The 27099-nt window shown below is 44.9% G+C and overlaps 1 protein-coding gene across 1 annotated transcript in view; it reads right to left on the minus strand.

Annotated features, from left to right (window-relative positions):
* RPS6KA5 (ribosomal protein S6 kinase A5) overlaps positions 1-27099 on the minus strand; it is a 204367-nt gene that overhangs the window by 67107 nt on the left and 110161 nt on the right. The window contains exons 5-8 of the mRNA XM_082242791.1: positions 21907-22014; positions 15694-15777; positions 9850-9953; positions 2846-2996 (exon numbers count right to left, since the gene is read on the minus strand). Coding sequence (XP_082098917.1) covers positions 2846-2996; positions 9850-9953; positions 15694-15777; positions 21907-22014 — 447 coding nt within the window. The remainder of the gene's footprint in view (positions 1-2845; positions 2997-9849; positions 9954-15693; positions 15778-21906; positions 22015-27099) is intronic.

Raw genomic sequence — 27099 nt, forward strand, 5'->3', positions numbered from 1 at the left:
CCTTTTTTTTTTTTTGGAAGATTGGCCACCAAACATAGCCACCGTGCAGAGAAACACACAGGCTACAGAAAAATGGCGGCCCTGCGTGGCCCCAGGAGGGATCCCTAGGCCTCTAGGACAGGCCCAGGCAGGACGGGTGCCCTGGCAGGAGCCTCCACCAGGTACTACCCCCCCTCGCACAGCCGATCATCCGGTTGGTGGCAACGCACCCCCCCCCCCCCCCCGGCGCCCTTCGTCAGCAAAGCACCCTGCCCTTACCCCAGGAGGTGGACCAGACCACCCACACAGCCCTAGCATAAGTGGAGGGGGGTAAGATGGGAGACAGATGAAGGGGGGAGGGTGACGGGAAGGAGGGGAACCCGGGGGTCCAACCGTCCCAAGGAGGGGCCCACGTTCACCCCAATCCCCTAGGGGAGAGCTACTCACCATACAAGGGACAAGACAGGTACTGCTCCAAACAGAACCCCTCGCCATCGAAATAGGGAGCTGTTGGCCAGGAGGATCGCTGCGACTCAGGCCGGGAACCCATTCGTATGTGACCTCACAAGGCATTTAACTCGCAGGCCAGTCCCCGTCCAGTGGAGCTATGTCATGGCTGACCTAGCGCGGAGCTGAGGTCTGCGTACGCTCGCTGGCCAGGCTTGCGTGACCACTGGATCTAGATTGTCCAGCCCGACGTGCCGTGCTGTGATCCAAAACTATTACAATCAATTGGTGATAATAATTTAAGTTAATAAGTCGATTTTTTTTTTTTCAATAAAGTGCTGTTTGTGCATCTAGTAGTGGTGAAATCCTGAGGAAAAACACACATATGTGGTGTGCCGGTGTCTCCACTCGTGGTCCCCTGCCTGGTCTACACTCACCAGAAAGCCATCCCAGCTCTTGGGGTAACTGGCATCCACGAGTCATGAATCTATATCTGGAGTCCCGGCCTGGACAAGCTATAACTCTCCTCCTCTGTTAGGTCCTCATTAGCCAACAGACTTGTACAATAAATGAATAGAAAGTGTCCCATATCGTAATTACGCCTAATGTTATTTATTAAAAAATGATAGAATTCAACTTACATGGTAAAAAGATGTAACAAGCAAACCGCAAGAAGTGTCCAGGACACGATGCGTTTCTTGGACCGGAACCGGCAGTGACACGATTCTGCAATTAGCCCCGCCCTACGCGTTTCAACAGAGTGACGTCATTAGGAGCTGCGCCATCTTTTTACAATGTAAGTGGAATTTTATAATTTTTTTTAACATTAAAATGGAAATACACTATCTATTCAATGTACAAGTCTGCAAGCCAGGCCTTCTGGAAGAATGGTCAAACTCTCCCATAGACACACTCCTAACCCTTGTGGACAGCCTTCCCAGAAGAGTTGAAGCTGTTATAGCTGCAAAGGGTGGGCCAACTCAATATACCATTAACCACTTTACCACTAGAGCATTTTGCTGTCTTACGTCTGGGCCACTTTTTGCGATTCGGCGCTGTGCGACTTTAACTGACAATTGCGCGGTCATGCGACGCCGTACCAAAACAAAATTTACGTCCTTTTTTTCCCACAAACAGAGCTTTCTTTTGGTGGTATTTGATCACCTGTGCGATTTTTACTTTTTGCGCTATAAACAAAAAAAGAGCGTTTATTTTGAAAAAATAACAATATTTTTAACATTTTTTTATATGAAATTCCCCCCAAAAAAGATGTAAAAACCAATTTTTTTTTACATTTTTGGCCAATTTGTTTTCTGCTACCCATGTTTGGTAAAAAAAAAATCGCAATAAGCGTATTTTGATTGGTTTGCGCAAAAGTTATTGCGTTTACTAACAAAGGGAAAGATTTCTGTCATTTTTGGTGTTTTTTTTTTAACGAGTAATGGCGGCGATCTGCGATTTTTTTTGCGGGACTGCGACATTGCGGCGGACAGATCGGACCCCTGACTGACATTTTTGACACTTTTGGGGGTACCAGTGACATTACTGCAGTAATCAGTGCTATAAATATGCACTGTTACTGTAAAAATGACACTGGCAGGGAAGGGGTTAATTTTATTGGAGAGGGAGGGGTTAATGTATGCCTGGTGCTTACTGACGTGTGGGGGGGGAGGTGAGACAGGGACAGATCGGATGTCCAGCTATGCCGAACAGTCCGATCTGTCACTCCCTGTCACTGAGGAGATCCGCCCGCTCTGTTTACACAGGTGGGCGGATCTCCAAACTGGATTCCCCGACGATCGGGGCAGAGCAGCGGCTCCTCCCCTGGCCCGACTCCCGCTGTGAATGAAAACAGCGGGAGCGCGCCTCCGGCGGCGCGCGAGCGCCGCCTACAGGGGAGGAGTCTGGCGACGTAGGTCTACGTCGTCAGACCTACAAGAGCCACTTTGCCGCAGTAGTACTACGGTACTCATCGGTAAAGTGGTTAAATTTCCTGTGCGTGTAAAGGAAGGTGTCCCAATACTTTTGACAATATAGTGTATAATTTTGCTTCTCTGATGTGGTCAGCCCAATGTGCAACAGATTTGGCCGTCCTCAGTGATGGCCCATTCTCATATATGTGGCAAGTACATCATTCTGGTCAGGGATAGGCCATCACATGAGAACATGTTACATTATATCCTCAAGATGACCGCATTCCCAATCTCTAATGGCTTGAAATCCAAACTGATGTCATTAGTCAAATGCGGCCTATACACAAACCTTCCTCTGCCACTCTGCCCTGCATGGCCACTGATTACATAACGCCTTCCTTGTGTGATGTCACTGAGACGCAGTCAAATTCTGTCCAGGATCGCCGGTTGGAGAAAACATATAACGAAGTAAAAGAAATATATTTTCTCAATAATGTAATACCCACCTTGAAAAACGGATGTTTTTTTAATTCATCAGAGCCCTCCGGTCCACAACCTAAACGCTTTTTGGGGTCTTTCATCAGTAACCCCCGAGTAAGATCTTTTACAAGTTCACTCATTTCTGGTGGATATGGAGGGTCACTTTTCAATATTCTCCTACATGGAAAAGAAAAAAAAAATACTGATAATAAACACACAATCAATACAAATTTGACCTCCTTTATGGAACTGCATTAGGCCCCATTCACACTTATGCAACTTGTCATGCGACTTTGGACCCCAAAGTCGCATGACGAGTCACACCCCATGTTTCCCAATGAGTACCATTCATATCTGTGCGACTTTGATCTGACTTTCATGTGACTTGAGGGCCATAGACTTTAACCACTTCTTGACCGGAAGACCCCCTTAATGACCAGGCCATTTTTTGCAATACAGCACTGCGTTACTTTAACTGACAATTGTGCAATCCTGCGGCGCTGTACCCAAATAAAATTGATATCCTTTTTCCTCACATAAATAGAGCTTTCTTTTGGCGGTATTTGATCACCTGTGCAATTTTTATTTTTTTTGCGCTATACAAAAAACAAAAAAAAGAAAGAGCGAGAATTCTGAGAAAAAAAAAAAAAAAAACCCAATATTTTTTACTTTCTGCTATAAAACATTCCCAATAAAAAAAAATTAAAATCTAATTTTTTCCTCATTTTAGGCCAATTTGTATTCTGCTACATATTTTAGTAAAAAAAAATCCCAATAAGTGGATATTGATTTGTTTGCGCAAAAGTTATCGCGTCTACAAACTAGGGGAAGATTTATGTCATTTTTGTTAATTTTTTTTTTTTTTTTAACTAGTAATGGCAGCGATCATCGATTTTTAGCGGACTGTGGCGGACAGATCGGACCCCTGACATTTTTTTTACACTTTTGGGGGACCAGTGACATTACTACAGTAATCAGTGCTAAAAATATGCACTGTTACTTTACTGACACTGGCAGGAAAGGGCTTAACACCAAGGGTGAAAAAAGGGTTAAATGTGTCCCCTAGGGGGTGCTTTATAACTGTGTGGGAGATGGGCTTGCTGGACGAACACAGAGACCAGTGTTCCTAAATAGGAGGAACATTACTGAAAGAACAGCGGTCTGCCCTGTTTACATCGGCAGACCGCCTTTCTGTCTCTACGGGGTACGATCGCGGGTGCCTGGCACACATCACGGCCACCGGAACAGCTAATTGGCTCCCCTGTAACCAATCGGCGTGTGCACGCCCCCACTAGCTGTCCCGTGAAGCGACTTACAGGTACGTCGCTTTGCGGGACAGAGCCGACCTGCTGCAGTATAAGTACGGCGGCTGATCGGCAAGTGGTTAATGTAAGGCTCCGTTTCCACTATTGCGACTTGTAGTGCGACTTGACACATCTCAAGTCACACAACAAGACTAAACCCATTATTTTCAATTATGCCCGTTCTAACTGCTGCGACTTGAGTCGCAGCGACTTGTAAAATAGTTTTTGCACTACTTTTTGGGCGACTTCAGTGCGACTTGTCCCTCATAGAAGGAAGTCGCACTGAAGTTCCCATAAGTAGCGCAAACAAGTCGCACTACAAAGACGCGCTAGAAGTAGCGCGACTTTGTAGCTGCAATAGTGGAAACGTAGCCTAACTCCTCAAAAGTGGCATGAAATCTGCACCTGCATGATATCACATTACTTGTGAAAAGAATGTCCCCTATCCATACTAGGCCCTTCAGGTCTGGTATGGATTTTACGGGGAACTCCACGTCAAAATTATAAAAAAAAAAAACTGTGGGGTCCCCTTAAAATCCATACCATCCCAGCATGCAGCCTGTCAGGTCAGAAAAGGAGGGGAGATGAGCGAGTGCCCATCCCCCCTCCTGAGCCCAATTCTGGGCCACATATACCCCCAAAGGCACCCCGTCCACCGTTGATGGGAACAAGGGCCTCTTCCCCATAACCCTGGCAGGTGGTTGTGGGGGTGGTCTGCGAGCAGAAGGCTTTTCAGAATCTGGAAGCCCCCTTTAACGAGGTCGTCCCCAGATCCTAGCCCACGCCTCCCCCCCCCCCCCCATTTGAATGAGTATGGGGATACACAAATTAAAAATGAAAAAAAAATGTCCCCCGGTGTCAATCCATCATCATCCACGACGCCCGCAGCCCTGAAAAAAGAGAAGAGAAAAAAAGCAAACACAAAAAAAAAAACCTCTAAACCAGGCGAAGGCTCCCGCCTTCTGACAGTTCTTAAATAACTAAGGTTGCAGGGCCACCGCATAATGTCACCGGGTGGCACCGCCCCCCTTTGACGTCAATGACCCAGCATACCATTGTCGATGATGCCACAAAGGGTGGTGCCACCTAGTGATGTCACGGGGTGGCCCCGCCCCTTAGTTATTTAAAAGCCGTCAGATGGCAGAGCTGGCAGGCAGTGGGAATCTTCGTTAGGACTGGAGTTTTTTTTTTTTTCCCCCCTTTCTTTTTTCGTGTCAGCGGTGGTGGCGTCGTGATTGACGATGGATGAACCAGATCCATCTGAATAGTGAATTGAGCTGGAAATTCTGTTTTTGTCTAAAATGTGTTGCCTAAAAGTGCTTTCTAACTGTGTGGGAGGTGCCTTGACTAAAGGAAAACAGATATCCATGTTAGCAGAAACATAAGATCTCCATTTTCCTCTCTGGCAGAATGGCGGTCTGCCTTGTTTACACAGAAATTCCCTTCTATTTCTGTTCTGCTGACAATTCAAAATTATGGATTATCCATCTCTTTCAATCCCAAAGACAATAGCCAGCAGGACAAATAGAGAGGTTAAATCTCTGCAACAGGGACAGAGATAGCGATACAAATCTGGCAGAGGTTCCAACTCCTGACTATATAGAAAAATAAAATGTTTTGAATTTTGATACACTTTGTACAAAATTGAAGTATAGGTAAATCATAATTTATGTATATGTGACAAACATATATAAATTGCTGCGCCTTGGAAAAACCAATACCATGGACACCCCTGCTGCTAACCACCACTGTGTGTCTCAAAACCGCAACTTAAATCAAACAACAAAAATAAAAGATGTGGACACTAGGCGTCCTACATAATCCTATTCTTCATATATAGAGAACACCTAATATGGAAGACTTCCATAATCTCCACCTCCATTGTCCTCCTTTCCCCGTGCAAAAAAATGTATATAGTGAATGCAACATTAACCGGTTGCCGACCACCGCAAGTGCATATACTGCGGCGGTCAGCCCTGACCAGGCAAAGTGACGTATATATACGTCACTTGCCTGTGAGCCAATAGCGGGCGAGCGCGCGCCCGCCACGGCTCGTTCCCTAGGAAGTCTGTGCGTGTGACCGGCGGACCCGATGTCCGCCGGTCACTTGGCGATCGTCGGTGGAGAGGGAGAAAGGCAGGCGGCTAATGTAAACAAGCCGCCTGTCATTCTCCCCTGTGTAGGAATAGTGATCATACGGTTCTACTATGTAGGACCGTTGATCACTGTTCCTACACCAGTAGCCATGTCAAATCACAGTTAGAAGCACGTCCCTAGGGACACACTTAACCCCTCCTTCCCCAATAAAGTTAACCCCTTCCCTGCCAGTGTCATTTTACAGTAACAGTGCATATATATAGCACTGATTACTGCAGTAATGTCACTGGTAACCCCAAAAGTGTCAAAAATATCAGTCAAGGGTCCGATCTGTCCGCCGCAATGTCACAGTACTGCAAAAAAAAAAAAAAAAATCGCAGATCGCCGCCATTACGCGTTAAAAAAAAAAACACCAGAAATGAAAAAAAGCTTTCCCTTTGTTAGTAAACGCGATAACTTTTGCGCAAACCAATCAAAATACGCTTTTTGCGATTTTTTTTACCAAACATATGTAGCATAAAACAAATTGGCCGAAAATGTTAAAAAATTTAGATTTTTACATTTTTTTTGGGAATTTCATATAAAAAAATGTGAAAAATATTGTTATTTTTGCAAAATTTACGCTCTTTTTTTGTTTATAGCGCAAAAAGTAAAAATCGCACAGGTGATCAAATACAACCAAAAGAAAGCTCTGTTTGTGGGAAAAAAAGGACGTCAAATTCGTTTAGGTACAGCGTCGCACGACCGCGCAATTGTCAGTTAAAGTCACAAGGTGCCGAATCGCAAAAAAAACCCTGGTCGGAATGGGGGTAAAATCTTCCGGGGATTAAGTGGTTAAACGTGAAGTCCATATGGCGACTTCTACAGTCCACATTAGTGCTCCGTGCTGCAATTCAATTAAATTCAAGCCCTGCCGATATCTATGTGAGAGAGGGCAGACGGCGGCCATATTTAACAGCTGCTAAGATCGCTGGGTGCCGGCACAGGCGATGATGAATGTGAGTTGTATTCCTTTATGTTATTTCTGCAAACCTAAAGCGGAGTTCCACCCAAAACGTGGAACTTCCGCTCATTTGCTTCCTCCCCCCCCCCTCCGGTGCCACATTTGGCACCTTTCAGGGGGGGAAGGGGGGGAACAGGTACCTGTTTTTGACAGGTACCCTTTCCCACTTCCGGGAACGGCGCCACGGCGAAGTGAGGACCCCTCCCCTTCTACCCTCCGCCGCCGAGCCAATTCGAATGCGCAGCGCGCTTGTGAAGTAGAGACCCGCCCGTGAAGCCACAAGGTTTCACTGCCGGGTTCCCTGACCGGCAATGGCTGCGGGAGCACCCGACGGCCAATGGAAACATCGGCGGCGATGCCGACATTGCTGGACTCAAGGACAGGTAAGTGTCCTAATATTAAAAGTCAGCAGCTACAGTACAGTACAGTATGTGTACAGTGTGTGTTGCTGCTGACTTTTAATTTTTGGAGGGGGGGGGGGGAGGATCTCCGCTTTAAGGGTATTAAAAGGGGGTTACGCTATAGAGTATGCTTGATTTCTTTTCTTGAAGCAATACATCAATATGGAGCCAAGAAGGAGAGGAGTTGGGATATAAAATCCCAGTTGACAGGGATTAAACCTGAGCGCAAGCTGACCCACAACACATTGTGTCTTTAGATCTGGTGAGTACCAGTATGTGGTGGCATGTAGAGTGCACACGAAGATCTATGGCACTTGTTACCTTCATGCATGCATGCATGCATACAGTGCCAGGACAAGGTCATATAGAGCCCAGGGGAACATGTCTAATTGCGGCCCCCCCAAGATGTATGAATATTATGTGTCAGCAAAAATCCCCCCCCCCCCAAAAAAAAACAGCATAAAAACAGAATAAACTCCCCCTCCTCCCAGTACAAATCTAACTCACTGCTGAAAACCCCTCCCCCATCACAAATCCCCAACCCCCCCCCAAAAGAAATTCCCCCTTCCTAGCACAAATCCTCTACCTCTCAGATTCACCCCCCCCCACCCAGCCAAATCCCCCCCCCCCCACCTTTAATCCTCCATGCTAGCACAAATCCCCTTCTCCCGAATTTCTTCTCCTAACACAAATCATCCCTACTAGCACAAATCCCTCTCCTCACAAAAAATTTGGCTCCTAATCACAAATACCCCCCCCCCCCCGCCCTATTACCTTTTCTAGCACAAATCCTTTTCCCCTACCCCCCCCCCCCCCTCTCAACACAAATCGCCACTTCTAGCTCACCTCCCTAAATTTCCCCTCCTATAACAATCTTTACATCCTGCCGCTCCCCAAATCGCCTCCCCCTAGCCTCCTAGTGGTGCCTTAGCACCTCACATGATACCACAGTGCCCAGGGCAGCCGTCCCTCCTGCCCACCCCTTGTCCTGGCCCTGCATGCATACATTTTGAATTGCAGCTCGGAGCACTAATGTTGACTGTAGAAGTCGCTATATGGATTTCACATTTATTGTTGGATTCACTATATAAACATTTTTTGCACAGGGAAAGGAGGACAATGTTCGGTTTATATAAGTAATAGGAAGATTATGCAAGTCTTCCATATTAGTTTTTTTTCTATATATGAAGAAGAGGATTTCAAATCAGTGGATTTGTAGGACACCTGGCGCCCACATCTATCATTTATCTATAGTTACACTTTTTTTTAGATATTGACAGAGTTAGGGAAGGGTAAAAACATCTATCAGGTTACTTTTTTTTCTGTTTGTAACTGACTTGGGAAATTTCCCTTCAATTTCTGTCCAGCGCTCCTGGCCCCTCCCTCCTGCCGAGTGCCCCCCACAGCAAGCAGCTTGCTGCTATGGGGGCACCCAAGCCGAGCCGCTGCTGTGTGTGTCCATTCAGACATGGAGCTGCGGCTCGGCCCGCCCCTTCTCTTTCTCCTTGTTGGCTCACTGACTTTGATTCTCAGCAGTGGGAGCCAATGGCTCAGCCAATCAGAAGTGAGAGACCCGAACAGCCGGGTCTCTTGTGCAACATTGCTGGATCAAGATGGGGCTCAGGTAAGTATTAGGGGGGCTATAGGGGGAGCTACACAGAGAAGGTTTTTTATCTTAATGCAGAAAATTCATTAAGAAACATTTTGGCTTTAGAACCACTGTAAGGCCCCTTTCACACTTGTGCGACTTCAAAGCGATTTTACCGCAATTTTGTTGCCGTGATTTTGACTGAACTTGAAGCAATGCCTAGGTCTTTGGACCTCAAAACGCATTAAAATTGGCCAAAAGTAGTGCAGGGACTACTTTGAAGTCGTTGCAACTTGAAGTCGTACAGATATGAAAGGTACTCATCGTAAATCATGGAGAACGACTTGTCATGAGACTTTTCAGTCCAAAATTGCAGGACAAGTCACACAAGTGTGAAAGGGGCCTTAAGCAAACTCTGGACCTCCTGATTGTGAAACTATTTAATGTTTACTGAATAGTCTTCATCAGCCCAGAGAATTATATTATTGTCTGGCACTACTTTGAATCATTGTTTTGCATTGCTTCAGAATAACTGATCCTGACGGTCCAAGGTATTTCCCTACAATGAAGAGAGATGCTTCTGCTGCTTTGTAATAACCTGGCAGAAGTCCGCTCTACTTACAGCTCTGTGACTTACTTCGAGATTTCCGCCTGTGAGTTTTTTTCCCCATCGACAGTAAAAGGCGATGCGCCTGTGAGCAGCTCGTACATCAAAACCCCCAAACTCCACCAATCCACAGCCTGGAAGGAAGCAAAGGTAAAGCCAAAGGCTAAACAACAACTGAAAGAATGAGTGTTTTGGTAAGAATTGTAATTATCTTCTACAACATTATTCTTTAAGTAGCAAACTTCCTGTTCCAGGGTGACAATGCTCATTCTTTGTGCTGGATCTATGGAGGAACGGTGTTTTCAAATTAGGCAAGAAATGTGTTATGACTAAAGAACATCTCCCCGTCTCTTCACCATAACAAAGAGGGAGGCATTCTGTAGTCTACAGTGATGTCTGGGAATAATGTTAACCACTTGCTGACCGCCCGCCGCATATATACTGCGGCAGGCTGGCTCAGCTGCGCAAATCGCCGTACCTGTACGGCAATCTGCGAGAGCGCTCCTGGGAGCAGCAGGGATGCAGATCATGGGCACCCGCTGAGAGAGAAGGACGATCTGCTGTTGTAAACACAGCTGACCGTTCTTCTCTCTGAAATGATCACAGAGCTCCTGTGATCCTTCTACAGTCAGGTCCATAAATATTGGGACATCGACAATTCTAATCCCAATAAGCGTATTTTGATTGGTTTGTGCAAAAGTTATCACGCCTACAAACTAGGGGTAAGATTTATGTCATTTTTATTTATTTAACTAGAAGTGGCGGCGATCTGCGATTTTTAGCGGGACTGCGACATTGCGGTGTACAGATCGGACCCCTAGCTGAAATTTTTGACACTCTTGGGGGGACCAGTGACCTTACTGCAGTAATCAGTGCTAGAAATATGCACTGTTTCTGTAATAATGACACTGGCAGGGAAGGAGTTAACCTAGGGGTGAGCAAAGGGTTAAGTGTGAGTCTAGGGGTGTGTGTTCTAACTGTAGGGGGAGGGACTTGTGAAATGATCACATGGACCTGTGTTGCTATATACAGTCAGTTCCATAAATATTAGGACATCGGCACAATTCTAATCTTTTTGGCTCTATACACCACCACAATGGATTTGAAATGAAACAAACAAGATGTGCTTTAACCACTTAAGCCCCGGAAGATTTTACCCCCTTCCTGACCAGGGCCTATTTTGCGATTCGGCACTGCATGACTTTAACGGACAATTGCGCGGTCGTGCGACGCTGTACCTAAACAAATTTGATGTCCTTTTTTTCCCACAAACAGAGCTTTCTTTTAGTGGTATTTGATCACCTGTGCGATTTTTTGATCATGCGCTATAAACAAAAAAAGAGCGTCAATTTTGCAAAAATAACAATATTTTTCACATTTTTTTATATGAAATTCCCCCCCAAAAAAAAGTAAAAATCAAAATTTTTTAACATTTTCGGCCAATTTGTTTTATGCTACCCATGTTTGGTAAAAAAAAAAAAAAAATTGCAAAAAGCGTATTTTGATTGGTTTGCGCAAAAGTAATCGCGTTTACTAACAAAGGGAAAGATTTCTGTCATTTTTGTTGTTTTTTGTTTAACGCGTAATGGCGGCGATCTGCTTTTTTTTTTTGCGGTACTGCGACATTACGGCGGACAGATCGGACCCTTGACTGACATTTTTGACAGTTTCTACAGTAATCAGTGCTATACATATGCACTGTTACTGTAAAAATACACTGGCAGTGAAGGGGTTAACTTTATTTGAGAGGGAGGGGCTGTGTGTGTCCCTAGGGGCGTGATTCTAACTGTGTTTGGCTGTGGCTTGAGCTGTAGGAACACTGATCAACGTGTAGAACCGTATGATCGGTGTTTCTACACAGGGGAGAATGACAGGCAGCTTGTTTACACAAGCTGCCTGCCTTTCTCCCTCTCCCCCGATGATCGCAGAGTGACCGGCGGACATCGGTCCGCCGGTCGCACGTGCGGGGGGGTCCGTGACCGCGCGGGAGCGCGCCTCCGGCGTCGCGCGCTCGCTCCCCGGAGCCTCACAGGCTAGTGACGTTTATTTACATCACTTTGCCTGTGAGGGGCTGACCGCCGCAGTATATCTACTTGTGGCGGTCGGCAAGCGGTTAATTTGAGGGTATTTACATCCAAATTAGGTGAACGGTGTAGGAATTACAACAGTTTATATATGTGCCTCCCACTTTTTAAGGGACCAAAATTAATGGGACAGATTAACAATCATAAATCAAACTTTCACTTTTTAATACTTGGTTGCAAATCCTTTGCAGTCAATTACAGCCTGAAGTCTGAAATGCATAGACATCACCAGACGCTGGGTTTCATCCCTGGTGATGCTCTGCCAGGCCTCTACTGCAACTGTCTTCAGTTCCTGCTTGTTCTTGGGGCATTTTCCCTTCAGTTTTGTCTTCAGCAACTGAAATGCATGCTCAATTGGATTCAGGTCAGATGATTGACTTGGCCATTGCATAAAACTCCACTTCTTTCACTTAAAAAACTCTTTGGTTGCTTTCGCAGTATGCTTTGGGTCATTGTTCATCTGCCCTGTGAAGCGCCGTCCAATGAGTTCTGAAGCATTTGGCTGAATATGAGCAGATAATATTCCCCGAAACACTTCAGAATTCATCCTACTGCTTTTGTCAGCAGTCACATCATCAATAAATACAAGAGAACCAGTTCCATTGGCAGCCATACATGCCCACACCATGACACTACCACCACCACCATGCTTCACTGATGAGGTGGTATGCTTTGGATCATGAGCAGTTCCTTTCCTTCTCCATACTCTTCTCTTCCCATCACTCTGGTACAAGTTGATCTTGGTCTCATCTGTCCATAGGATGTTGTTCCAGAACTGTGAAGGCTTTTTTAGATGTTGTTTGACAAACTCTAATCTGGCCTTCCCGTTTTTAAGGCTCACCAATGGTTTACATCTTGTGGTGAACCCTCTGTGTTCACTCTGGTGAAGTCTTCTCTTGATTGTTGACTTTGACACACATACACCTACCTCCTGGAGAGTGATCTTGATCTGGCCAACTGTTGTGAAGGGTGTTTTCTTCACCAGGGAAAGAATTCTTCGGTCATCCACCACAGTTGTTTTCCGTGGTCTTCCGAGTCTTTTAGTGTTGCTGAGCTCACCGGTGCGTTCTTTCTTTTTAAGGATGTTCCAAACACTTGATTTGGCCACACCTAATGTTTTTGCTATCTCTCTGATGGGTTTGTTTTGTTTTTTTAGCCTAATGATGGCTTTCTTCACTGATAGTGACAGCTCTTTGGATCTCATATTGAGAGTTGACAGCAACAGATTCCAAATGCAAATAGCACACTTGAAATGAACTCTGGACCTTTTATCTGCTCCTTGTAAATGGGATAATGAGGGAATAACACACACCTGGCCATGGAACAGCTGAGCAGCCAATTGTCCCATTACTTTTGGTCCCTTAAAAAGTGGGAGGCACATATACAAACTGTTGTAATTCCTACCCCTTTCACCTGATTTGGATGTAAATACCCTCAAATGAAAGCTGAAAGTCTGCAGTTAAATCGCATCTTGTTTGTTTCATTTCACATCCATTTTGGTGGTGTATAGAGCCAAAAAGATTCGAATTGTGCCGATGTCCCAAAATTTATGGAACTGACTGTATATAGCAGCACAGGTCCCTGTGATCATTTCACAAGTCCCTCCCCCCACAGTTAGAAAACACCCCCCTAGACTCACACTTTACCCTTTGATCACCCCTAGGTTAACTCCTTCCCTGCCAGTGTCATTATTACAGAAACAGTGCATATTTCTAGCACTGATTACTGCAGTAAGGTCACTGGTCCCCCCAAAAGTGTAAAAAATGTCAGTCAGGGGTTCGATCTGTCCACCGCAATGTCGCAGTCCCGCTAAAAAATAGCAGATCACTGCCACTACTAGTAAAAAAAGAAATAAATAAAAATGACATAGATCTTACCCATAGTTTGTAGGTGCGATAAGTTTTGCACAAACCAATCAAAATATTGGGATTTTTTTTTTTTACCAAAAATATGTAGCAGAATACAAATTGGTCTAAAGGGATCAAAAAAATAGATTTTGTTGGGAAGGTTCAATAGCAGAAAGTGAAAAATATTTTTTTCTATTTACCAAAAATATGTAGCAGAAAGCAAATTGGCTTAAAATGTTAAAACATTTAGATTTTTTCATCTTTTTTTTTGGGGGGGGGGGGGGGGGATCTGTTATATAGCAGAAAGGGGACCTCGACAGTAAAATGTGTATGACAGCCATTTGTAGTCTTCATCAGATATCTGTGTGACAGGGCGACAACACAGGAGCACAACTGGGAGACAAGGACAGAGCGCTGTCACCCTATAACAGGAATAGCCTAAATAAAAACCTTCACAGCAGGTAATATTTTCATTAAAGATGTACATTTAAAAATATTGACACTTTTGAAATCACATTGTTATTGTTCATATGAGATTTAGTGTCCATTCACACTAGGTCGAATCCGACTTTGGGGCGACCTGTGAAGTCCCGTGCACCATGACTTCGGCGCGACTTGCACGGACTTCATAAAATGAATGTCAATGCAAGTCGCCTCCAGGTCGCCCTGAAGTAGTACAGGACCCTTTTTCTAAGTCGGAGCGACTTGTGTCACTCCTATTAGAACCGGTCCTGTACTACACTATGGGACGCGACAGTGCGTGACTAGTCAGGCTGACCAAGTCACCTGACAAGTCGTACCAGAGTGAATGGAGACTTCGGGTCCGTTCACATCTACGTGTTTTTGGGCGATTTTCTGCTCTAAGCCTCAGCTCTAAAAACACCCAGCAAGACAAATCCTATTCATTTCAATGGCCCCTGTTCACATCTGAGCATTCTCTTGCCTTAGGCAAAACGCCCATCGCTCAAGAAAATACATGAGCTTCTTTTTTGACAGACTACAGGTGTATTTTTTTTTTATTATTATTATCTTTTTATTTCTTTTTTTTTAAAGCCCGTGGTGTGTGAACTAACACCAGGTGCATAAAAAGTGCACACACGTAAACGTGAGAACACAAAAAGTGCACAGGATGTGCGAATGGTCCACCTACGAGGAAGATGGACCTTCACCTTGATCCCCGGGGCGCAAGACTCCTGACAGGGACTGAGGTACTCACTATGGTCTGCCCAGCCGAAACCAGGCAAACCCCGCTTTCTGGGAGGACTGCCGAAACAGCCCACCCCAAGTACTAGGTGGGGATCCCCTGAAGGGAGACCCCATGAGAGAGGGCGAACTAAGCCAGAAGGCCATATCCACCCCCTCCCAAGACTTTCAGGGCAGGCCCGAGGACCCTCACCCTACTCATCGTGAAAAAAGTGAGATAGAAAGTGACAAACCACAAAGAAAAAAAACACAACCACAAGAGTGGGGGGAAGGGGAAGTGGAGAAGTGCAAGACCTTGACAGGCCCTTCGACCAGGAATAAAAAATTCCTCTGGTCCCGGCCAAAAGGCCCAGCCCTAGAGACAGGTGCGAAAAAAGTGTGTGTGGTGCAGTGACCAAGGTGCCGAAAAACTCAAGGTGAGCTCCCCCACCGTGGGATTCAAGGCACCCCTGGGCTGCCACCCCAGGGACACATACACCACGGGCTTCTTCCTGGTCCCGGCCCTCGACTAGAGGTGTTTTACTGCTTTTCATTGGACACTTGTCAACTCAAAATGCCTGTACAAAAAATGCTGCAAAAACGCCAGAAAAATGCCCTAAAAATAGTAATCCCTAGATGTGAATGGAGCCTTAATGATTGGGTTTACATCTATTTAAAAAAAAAAAAACCCCAGCGCATGTAAGAGACGCAGTATTGCCAATATTCTGTAGTATTGTGAAGAAAGTCAAGAAAAAAGGTACCTTATCGTGCCCCGATTCCCCACCGCGGACGATCTCTGGCGCCATGTATTCTATAGTCCCACAGAAGGAGTACGCTCTTTCATTCTGAAAGTAAAGTAATTGTTTATTTATCCTTTTATTAAACACTTATAAGGAAAAATAAATGTGATCAGTATGCAGTCCAATAGTACAATAGATGGGTCGAAGGGCCATTTTTTAGCTACCCCCGACTGCTGCAAATACAGAGTAATGTTAAAGCTGAAAGTATAACTAAAAGGCAAAACTTTTTTTTTTTTGTTTCAGATCGAGTGCAGAGGGATTAGAACCCCAGTCGGTTTTTTTGCTCTCTGTGCCCCCTTTAGGGAGATTCACCCTATTTGTCCTGTTTACAATTATCCTTGAAAGTGAAAGTAAATTCCCAAATTTTGAAAAGTAAGAGAGAGGTAATCTTCCAATGGGTTCTGGTGAGCTGTGAACCCCCAAGAGATTCCCTTAATTTGCAGGGATTTCCGCTCACTTCCTGTTTAGCTATGGGACAGGAAGTGAAGGAAAATCTCCACAATGGTACACTGATGGTGAAAAAAAAAAAAAAAATCTAAAAAGGGGTTTGTTATAACCCTCTTTTGCTCTATCTAAAATGAAAAAAAAAAAAAGCACTTCCCAATCAAAATCCGCATGCTAACAAAATTCTTAAAGCGGTAGTATACTGATTTTTGTGACTTTTACCTACAGGTAAGCCTATAATAAGTCTTACCTGTAGGTACAATTAATATCTCCTAAACCGGCACGGTTTAGGAGATATTTGCACTGCATGCAACCGCTGACACTAGCAGCGCATGCGCTCTGAAGGTCCGGCGGACCTTCAGAGTTCCTTCCCTGGAAGTTGCCGGAAAGTTAATCCCCCGCGTGCATTCGCGGGAGTGACGTCATCGCGGCTCCGTCCACTCACAGCGCCGGAGCCGCTGAATCCGGAAGAGACGCCGAGGATTCATGTCCGCTCCCACAGCGGTGTCCGGGGGTCCGTGTTGGGGCTTTGTTTTAAGGTAAGTATTTCATCGCATACTAGCTCATTATGCCTTTGTCTTGCAGTGTTTTTTATTGAGTATACATCCGCTTTAAGTAAAATCGTTATACTTTATATACTTTAAGTGCCGGTTCACATTTCTGCGATGACAGAGATCGCATGTAATTCGGAGCGCACTGCTCCTAAAATGACATGCGAACTCTGTGCGGTGCAAATTCAGCCATACAGTTTTTGTATGGCTGAATTCGAACCGCAATCGCACCAAACACGCACAGGACCCTTTTTTTGGACCCCAGCAGAATCGGATCGCATGGTGGTTCACACTAGTGCGATCTGATTCTGTACGAACTTGCAGATCGTACTGCGATATGCGATCTGATCTGGGGGTGTCCTTAAATTTTAATTGACACCCCCAGCATATCGCAGTGTGAACTGCTAGGGCTGCGGATGCGATGCGGGAACACGCTGTATATTCGCAGCGTTCCCGCATCGTCGAAATGTGAACCCGCACTAAATACTTTATTTTATCCCCAGTGATGTTGCAGGGTCTTTGTATTGTTCAATGCAATGCAGTCAGATCACGGCTTCCTAGAAACATGACATTACCCTGACTCAGTACTCCTCCCAAGAGTGCTCAGCCCTGATCCCAGCAAAGGAGCAGTTATGCAAATTTTAAAATGCCTTGACGGGTGGGTGTTAGTGTGGACGTTCCTAGGCAGTCGGTATCTGCATGCAAACCATCCTGGGTAACATTTGAATGTCACACTGAGTCTCCACGACTGAAACTGAAATAAAGAAATGCTGCTGGCCAGGGACAGTAGAGCTAGGGAGCAAACAGCTATATGATGCGGAACATCTTCCAGTCAAAAAGACATTTTTATTTGACTTTTTGCAGCTTCTAATGCACACTGTGAGACGCTTACAATGTGCACTGAAATCAGGACAAGCACCTTGGGTAAAGGAAAGGAGACTGTAAAATTGTGCAAGACTGAAGGTAATGCTCAATTGCTCAAGAGGTAAAAGAGTGATGACACAGGGATGATTACAGATCAGGGATTACTTACAGATCAGCTCAAAAACAATAAAAAAGAAAAAAACAGAAGGAACATGAAGCCAGCAGCCATGGAGCTAGGGATCAATGGCTGTTGGCTTCATTCATTTTTCTTCTGTTTTTTATTTTTTATTATTTTTGAGCTGACCTGTAAGTAATGAAGCTATATGCATAAACCAATTATCTCTGCATCATCAATCTTTTCTCTGTTTTTTGTTATTTACTACACTACATTATTACCATGGCATTTATATACCTTATTTATCTTGAATCGACTCCTGGTGAGTGGACCAGCTCCATGAAATGCGTAGAGTGTTAGGATGACAAGAATCTATTTAGTTATCATATATATATATATATATATATATATATATATATATATATATATATATAGTACAGTATAGTATAGTATATATATATATATATATATATATATATATATATATAAATATATAGTACAGACCAAAAGTTTGGACACACCTTCTCATTCAAAGAGTTTTCTTTATTTTCATGACTATGAAAATTGTAGAGTCACACTTCAAGAGGAGTCCCCTGAAATGGTTTTCACTTCACAGGTGTGCCCTGTCAGGATTAATAAGTGTGATTTGTTGCCTTATAAATGGGGTTGGGACCATCAGTTGTGTTGTGCAGAAGTCAGGTGGATACACAGCTGATAGTCCTACTGAATAGACTGTTAGAATTTCTATTATGGCAAGAAAAAAGCAGCTAAGTACAGGAAAACGAGTGGCCATCATTACTTTAAGAAATGAAGGTGTCAGTCAGTCCGAAAAATTGGGAAAACTTTGAAAGTGTCCCCAAGTGCAGTCACAAAAACCATCAAGCGCTACAAAGAAACTGGCTGACATGCGGACCGCCCCAGGAAAGGAAGACCAAGAGTCACCTCTGCTGCGGAGGATAAGTTCATCCAAGTCACCGGCCTCAGAAATCGCAGGTTAACAGCAGCTCAGATTAGAGACCAGGTCAATGGCACATGGAGTTCTAGCAGCAGACACATCTCTAGAACAACTGTTAGAGGAGACTGTGTGAATCCGGCCTTCATGGTAGAATATCTGCTAGGAAACCACTGCTAAAGAAAGGCAACAAGCAGAAGAGACCTGTTTGGGCTAAAGAACACAAGGAATGGACATTAGACCAGTGGAAATCTGTGCTTTGGTCTGAATTTGAGATCTTTGGTTCCAACCACCGTGTCTTTGTGCGACGCAGAAAAGGTGAACGGATGGACTCTAAATGCCTGGTTCCCACTGTGAAGCATGGAGGAGGAGGTGTGATGGTGTGGGGGTGCTTTGCTGGTGACACTGTTGGGGATTTATTCAAAATTGAAGGCATACTGAACCAGCATGGCTACCACAGCATCTTGCAGCGGCATGCTATTCCATCCGGTTTGCGTTTAGTTGGACCATCATTTATTTTTCAACAGGACAATGACCCCAAACACACCTCCAGGCTGTGTAAGGGCTATTTGACCAAGAAGGAGAGTGATGGGGTGCTGCGCCAGATGACCCGGCCTCCACAGTCACCGGACCTGAACCCAATCCAGATGGTTTGGGGTGAGCTGGACCGCAGAGTGAAGGCAAAAGGGCCAACAAGTGCTAAGAATCTCTGGGAACTCCTTTAAGACTGTTGGAAGACCATTTCAGGTGACTTCCTCTTGAAGTGTGACTCTACAAATTTCATAGTCATGAAAATAAAGAAAACTCTTTGAATTCGAGAAGGTGTGTCCAAACTTTTGGTCTGTACTGTATATAGATACAGTGCCTTGCGAAAGTATTCAGCCACCTTGAACTTTGCACCTTTTGCCACATTTCAGGCTTCAAACATAAAGATATAAAACTGTAATTTTTTGTGAAGAATCAACAAGTGGGACACAATCATGAAGTGGAACAAAATTTATTGGATATTTAAAACTTTGTTAACAAATAAAAACTGAACAATTGGGCGTGCAAAATTATTCAGCCCCTTTACTTTCAGTGCAGCAAACTCTCTCCAGAAGTTCAGTGAATGAATGATCGAATGTTGACCTAAATGACTAATGATGATAAATAGAATCCACCTGTGTGTAATCAAGTCTCCGTATAAATGCACCTGCACTGTGATAGTCTCAGAGGTCCGTTTAAAGCGCAGAGAGCATCATGAAGAACAAGGAACACACCAGGCAGGTCTGAGATACGGTTGTGGAGAAGTTTAAAGCCAGATTTGGATACAAAAAGATTTCCCAAGCTTTAAACATCCCAAGGAGCACTGTGCAAGCGATAATATTGAAATGGGAGTATCAGACCACTGCAAATCTACGAAGACCTGGCCGTCCCTCTAAACTTTCAGCTCATACAAGGAGAAGACTGATCAGAGATGCAGCCAAGAGGCCCATGATCACTCTGGATGAACTGCAGAGATCTACAGCTGAGGTGGGAGACTCTGTCCATAGGACAACAATCAGTCGTATACTGCACAAATCTGGTCTTTATGGAAGAGTGGCAAGAAGAAAGCCATTTCTTAAAGATATCCATAAAAAGTGTCGTTTAAAGTTTGCCACAAGCCACCTGGGAGACACCAAACATGTGGAAGAAGGTGCTCTGGTCAGATGAAACCAAAATCGAACTTTTTTGGCAACATTGAAAAACGTTATGTTTGGCGTAAAAGCAACGCAGCTCATCACCCTGAACACACCATCCCCACTGTCAAACATGGTGGAGGCAGCATCATGATTTGGGCCTGCTTTTCTTCAGCAGGGACAGGGAAGATGGTTAAAATTGATGGGGAGATGGATGGAGCCAAATACAGGACCATTCTGGAAGAAAGCCTGATGGAGTCTGCAAAAGACCTGAGACTGGGACGGAGATTTGTCTTCCAACAAGACAATGATCCAAAACATAAAGCAAAATCTACAATGGAATGGTTCACAAATAAAACATATCCAGGTGTTAGAATGGCCAAGTCCAAGTCCAGACCTGAATCCAATCGAGAATCTGTGGAAAGAACTGAAAACTGCTGTTCACAAACGCTCTCCATCCAACCTCACTGAGCTTGAGCTGTTTTGCAAGGAGGAATGGGCAAACATTTCAGTCTCTCGATGTGCAAAACTGATAGAGACATACCCCAAGCGACTTACAGCTGTAATCGCAGAAAAAGGTGGCACTACAAAGTATTAACTTAAGGGGGCTGAATAATATTGCACGCCCAATTTTCAGTTTTTTATTTGTTAAAAAATTTTGAAATATCCAATAAATTTCATTCCACTTCACGATTGTGTCCCACTTGTTAATTCTTCACAAAAAATTACAGATTTATATCTTTATGTTTGAAGCCTGAAATGTGGCAAAAGGTCGCAAAGTTCAAGGGGGCCGAATACTTTCGCAAGGCACGATAGATAGATAGATAGATAGATAGATAGATAGATAGATAGATAGATAGATAGATAGATAGATAGATAGATAGATAGATAGATAGATAGATAGATAGATAGATAGATAGATAGATAGATAGATAGATAGATAGATAGATAGATAGATAGATAGATAGATAGATAGATAGATAGATAGATAGATAGATTTTTTTATATGTCTGTTATTTGATTGTACTATTTAACTTGTTTTTGCTATCATGTAATAAAAGTATATACATTTTTACCCTGTGAGTTGCCTCATATAAAGTCCCATGACCAATGTATTCTCTCTTGTACTACATTTAAGGATGGAGGCATCTCACTTTTGATGCATCGGATCATTACTATTGCTTGGTCATACATCCCAGGTTTCTTCAGGAAGGGAGGAGGGGTTTTTACAGCCAAGCACATCCTCCTGCATGCATGCTTGAGCTAAGGGCAGGTGGATTCCAGGAAGTAAATGCTACATGAATCATCTGCCCTTACTCAAGATGGCCATGGCCAGAAATGCTTGGGGGGTGTTTTTCAAAGTGATTTCTCAACAAACTTAAGCATGGAGACAAGGATGGATAGAGGAGTTTGTTTTAAATATTAAAAATAAATGAAATAGCATTTTTGGCATGTTCAGATGCAGTGTAGTTCCACTTTAAAGGAAAATAATATGTTCAGGTAAACTATAAAAATGTAAATAATACTGAAAATATATTACAGCTTCTACCCAAGTCAGCATTTAGACAAGCAGACAAGCATTTAACTCACCTCATCAGACAGGAACTCCTTGCTGAGCCCAAAGTCTGTTAACACCACGTGACCGCTGGAGTCCAAAAGAATGTTCTCAAGTTTTATATCCCGATAAATTATCCCCAGCTGTAAAGGCAAAGTAACATTTTTTCCCTGTCAGCTTATAGGGTACGCTAGAATGAAGCGCAGAACTGAGACAGATGGAAGATTCTGCGATTAGTTAAATATTCAGCAGATAAACAGCAGTAAATTCTACTAGAGACTTCATACCATATACAACCAGTATTAGTCCTGATTTATGAGCCAATGGGGAACCTGGTGGAATTAGCCAATAAAAAAAAAAAAGAATTATCCTGCTATAAAAATGCAGAATTGCCGGGGCTTCATGAATACCGAATGCATGGAAAATAAATAGCGGCTCTGTGACTACATAAAGCGTGCTTCCTTAAAAAATAAACAGGTTAAAACTTACTCCACCTGAGGCTGGTCTCTGCCGTCTTCAAGCACTACCCTGGCTGAAAAAAAGGGAGTGTCAGGCGCAGGGCCGATGCTTCCACTAGGCAAACTAGGCAGCCGCCTAGGGCGCATTACCACCTAGGGGCGCAGCCAGGAGTCGGCAATCTCTCTCCATCATGAATGATTATTGTGAGCTGAGGGGAGAGGTGGCGGTAGGGGAGGAAGAAGGGACAGAGAAAGATGCCAGGTGTCTTGGGCAGTGATGGAACTATCAGGCCCTGGCTTTCCACTACTGTTGGAGGGGCCCCAAGAGGCAGGAATGGAGCCCACCAGAGTGCTGCCTGAATGAGGATCCTCTTCAGCTGGAGCTGAACAGCTTTAACCCCAGGCAGGAAGTGACTCTCTGCACTGAGCTGGTCCCTGGGTGTTACATGGAGCATCCCTGGTATGAAAGGGAATCGGGGTCACCAGGTGTGCCATGGGGAATCAGAGTCACCAGGTGTAACATGGAAGATAGGGGTCACCGGGTGTGCCATGAGGAACTGGGGTCCCTGGGTGTGCCATGGGGGATTGGGGTCCCCAAGTGTGACACGGAGGAACATCAGGGTCCCCAGGTGTGACATGGAGGAACATCAGGGTCCCCAACTGTGACATGGAAAAACATCAGGGTCTGACAAAGAGGAACATTGGGGTCACTGGGTGTGACAGCATGATATGGAGGAACACGGGGGTCCCTGGGTGTGACATGGAGGAACATCAGGGTCAGTGGGTATGACAGCATGACATGGAGGAATATTGGGGTCCAAGGGTGTGACATGGAAAAACATCAAAGTCAATGGGTGTCACACGGAGGGACATTAGGGTCCCCGGGTGTGACATGGAGGAACATGGGGGGTCACTGGGTATGAAAGCATAACATGGAGGAACCATCAGATCAGGGTCACTGGGTATGACATAGAGGAGTATTTAACCCCTTCCCTTTTTGGGGGGGGGGGGGGGCGAAAGTAGCTGGTCTTGCCTAGGGCGTAAAATAGTCTAGCACCGGCCCTGGTCAGGCGACAGGCATCCACCACATCCAGAAGTGTGCAGGGTGCTAAGGATGTTTCAGCCAACATAGCTCCTGAATACAGTGAAGGTCAGCGACAGCAAAGGGAAGTGTTCTACACATGGGGTTTTCAACCAGGGTGCTGCAGACACATACCGGTCTGAGCGCTACTTTGTGTTAACTCCTGTGCAGTGCAACTCTAGGGGGAGAGAGAGCACAGCTCTCTCCACCTCCCTGCAGGGATGTGTAGAATTGCCGTAAAACAGAAAGCTGTGCAGCACGCCCGCATCCTACCAACCGATGACTTCATCTGTTGTTAAGGACATGTCGGGTGGCCCGCCCTACTTTCCAGGCAATATTACACGTCAATGCAGGGAGGAGGGGAGAGCCTGTGCACTCTCTCCCCCCGCAGAGTCGCACTGCACTAGATTTAACACACAAAGCCTATACACTGCACAGGAGTGAAGCACAGCCCACATTTGTGGTCGCACATATAAGAATGGTTATCATTGAAAAACATGGGAACGACTTGTTATGCGAATTTGATGTCCAAAGTTGCATAACGAGTCGCACAAGTGTAAATGGAGCCTAAGGGCCCTTTTTTATGCGGGCTTCCCGCCTGGCAGACTCCATTTTGCTCAGCGGGGATCGATCCGCCGATCCCCGCTGAGCAGGCAGATGACAGGTCCGTCTCTGCTCATTCTGCTGAGACGGACCTCATCCGATCCGATCCTCCAAACGGATGGGAAATAGGGTTATCATCTGTCTGGGTTTCACGGACAGGATCGGACCACTTAGTAGCAGGTGTCAGTGGACATGTCACCGCTGGCATCCACTGTTCCATAGGGGTGCGTGGAGCGTCTGATCAGGTCTGCCTGAAAAAGTGACAGGCGAACCTGATTGGAAAGCCCAAAGGCTTGACAGGCTAAGGCCCCTTTCCCACATACGGACCGTTCGTTCGTTGAAAAACGGAAAACTATGCATTCATATAGAAAAACGGATGTAAATGGATGATCATCCATTTACATCCGTTTTCATCCACCCTCCTCAACATCCATTTTTTCGAACAGATGAAAGCCCTACCTTTCATCTGTTAAAAAAATGTACCGGATGGAAAAAGATGAAAAATGGATGACAACGGATGAAAAACGGATGACAACGGATGAAAAACAGATGATAACGGATGAAAAACGGATGACAACGGATGAAAAACGGATGACAACGGATGAAAGACAGATGAAAAACAGATGACAAGAGATGAAAAACAGATGACAACCAGGGGCAAATTGGCAACTTTCGGTCCAGGGGGCAAGTACAAACCAGAGGCCCATGGTGCAGCGACTCAACCCCCTCCCACTCTCCCTTTTCCCGTCCTCCTCCTGACCCCCATTCCAGGCTAAAGCCCTGCTCCAGGTACTCTCTACTGACTGGCTGAATCCAGGTTCCCAACCTGGCCAGCAGGGGGTGGTTGGGGGGAGCTGGGACAGCTTGGTTGGGCCGGGCCAGGGGAGGAGAGTCTCCAGTGGGACGTGGAACCGGCCTCTGCTCATACACAGTTTACCACCATCCATGTTTTGGGGGGGGGGCTGTGCTCTGTCCTTGTCTTCATTCCGCACTCCGTAGATCAGCGGTGGGGGCTTTTTACTTCTCTTCACCAGGAATCTCATTTGGGCATGTCTGTTGCAGAAGCAGTGCAGCCTTTTTACAGGACATCACAGCAGCCCGGGTGGGAATTGCCCCCCTGCCCCCTGGCCCAGACCTCCCCTGATGACAATGTATGAAAAATGGAGTACGATGAATGAAAAATGGATGAAAATGGATTAAAAACGGATGTGAAACTGAAAAGAAAAAAATCGATGACAAAAAAAAAAAATCACTGAACTGATGAAACGAACCTTTCCGTTAGTGTGAAAGGGGCCTAATGCTTGGTGCACACGATGAGATTATTGGATAAATGATCCTCCATTTTTTTTTTTTTGCATGCTAGTCCCATATTGAAAATGAAGAGGTTACAAAAGTGAAAAAACGTACAATCTGGTATCCAACAAAAAAAATGTTTGCACTTGTCCCTTTGCATATCGGATGAACTGTCATGATTGGCTCTTGAAAGCTGTGTACGAATGATCAGATTATCGCACGACCGCTTCAAAACCAATTTTTTTTTTTTTTCGTACGATGTTCCGATTGTGTGCACGGGCCATAAGTGTATTTTATTGCAATATTAGACATCACTGCAGGGAGAAGTCTCTTCTGCAATAAAAGGGCTTCTTAATGGAACTTTATTTTGTTATATATTTATAACTTTAAAGAACAGCCGTGCATTCTTAAAAGAGATAGCAAAACACATTCATCAAAATATAAGAAATACAAAAAAAAAAAAAAAAGACTGATAGATTTGTCTCATTGACCTACTTCAGATTCCCATATCTTGAAGTGACAATGGGAAAACCTAGATGCAGATGCTTGAAAGCAGTATAATTTAAAGAGGAAGTAAAGTCCCCCAAAAAAAACGAGAAAAAAAAAGCCCTGTAAAGAGAAAGGCATAATGAGCTAGTATGCATCGCATACTAGCTCATTATGTAGTACTTACCTTAAAACGAAGCCCCCGCCGTGCCGCCACCTCAGCAACAGGACGGTGACATGTCCGGCCGTCCTGCTTCCGGGTTCGCGTCCTCTGGCCATCTGATTGGCCGGAGGCGCGATTACATCACTCCCGCGCCTGCGTGTGGGAGCCGCCATTCACGGCACTGAGCTCTGAAGGAACGGCACGGGTGGCCGTTCCTTCAGAGCGCCTGCGCCGATGACGTCATCAGCAGTATGCACTCTAAATATCTCCTAAACGGTGCAAGTTTGGGAGATATTTATAGCACCTATAGGTAAGCCTTAATATAGGCTTACCTATAGGTAAAAGTTTGTGAGGTGGGTTTACAACCTCTTTGTCTATTTGTGCTGAACACCAGTGGATATGAATGCCACAATGACATAAAGAATTATTTAAAAGAGAAGCATGGAGTTTTTATTTTTACTAAATTCTACTTACCTAGGTGGATGCTGCATCTGTCCTCTGCCGGCACTAAGGCTGAGAACCGAGCGATCAAACACCGCAGATGGCTCAGTTGTCAGAGCTCTCTGAGCAGAGAGCTGCTGACTGTCAGTCACCGCTCTCTGCTCTGCCCGCCTCCCCCCCTCTGAGGGCTCTGGCTCTCACCAGCTCACTGAGAGCCTCAGTCAGGTACCGGTCCAGGCATGTGGGCGGATCCCAACCATAAGGTCGCGATCCTTCCTGAGCCTGGACCAGTTCTGAACGTCAGCCGACAGCGGGCTTCAGCCAGCTGTCTGCTGAAAACAGGTCACAGGAGTGCAGAATGAACTACGAGCTTTGACTGTACTTCTCTTTTAAATGGTTCCTTCACCTGCTGTCCCCAAATGAGGAACAATTCTCTTATTTGATTAAACGTGTAATGGTTTGCAAAAACCTTAGGAATAAAAGGGCGATGCTGTAAAAATTACATTGGTTTTTGGTCAATGATTGTTTTTTTGTGTTAGTTTACAAGTTTATAAATTGATTTTTGTGCATTTTAATTCAATAATATTGCTTGTTAATTATGCTGTTGGCAGACTATGTAAATGCTAGGAGAGAGGGAGATGTGGGTCATTCAGCTGTCTACGTATACAGCCTTGCAGTCCTGGGCTATTTGGTTCTTTTTGAT

The sequence above is a fragment of the Pelophylax lessonae genome (assembly GCF_965119305.1).
Source record: "Pelophylax lessonae genome assembly, chromosome: 13".
Taxonomy (NCBI): domain Eukaryota; kingdom Metazoa; phylum Chordata; class Amphibia; order Anura; family Ranidae; genus Pelophylax; species Pelophylax lessonae.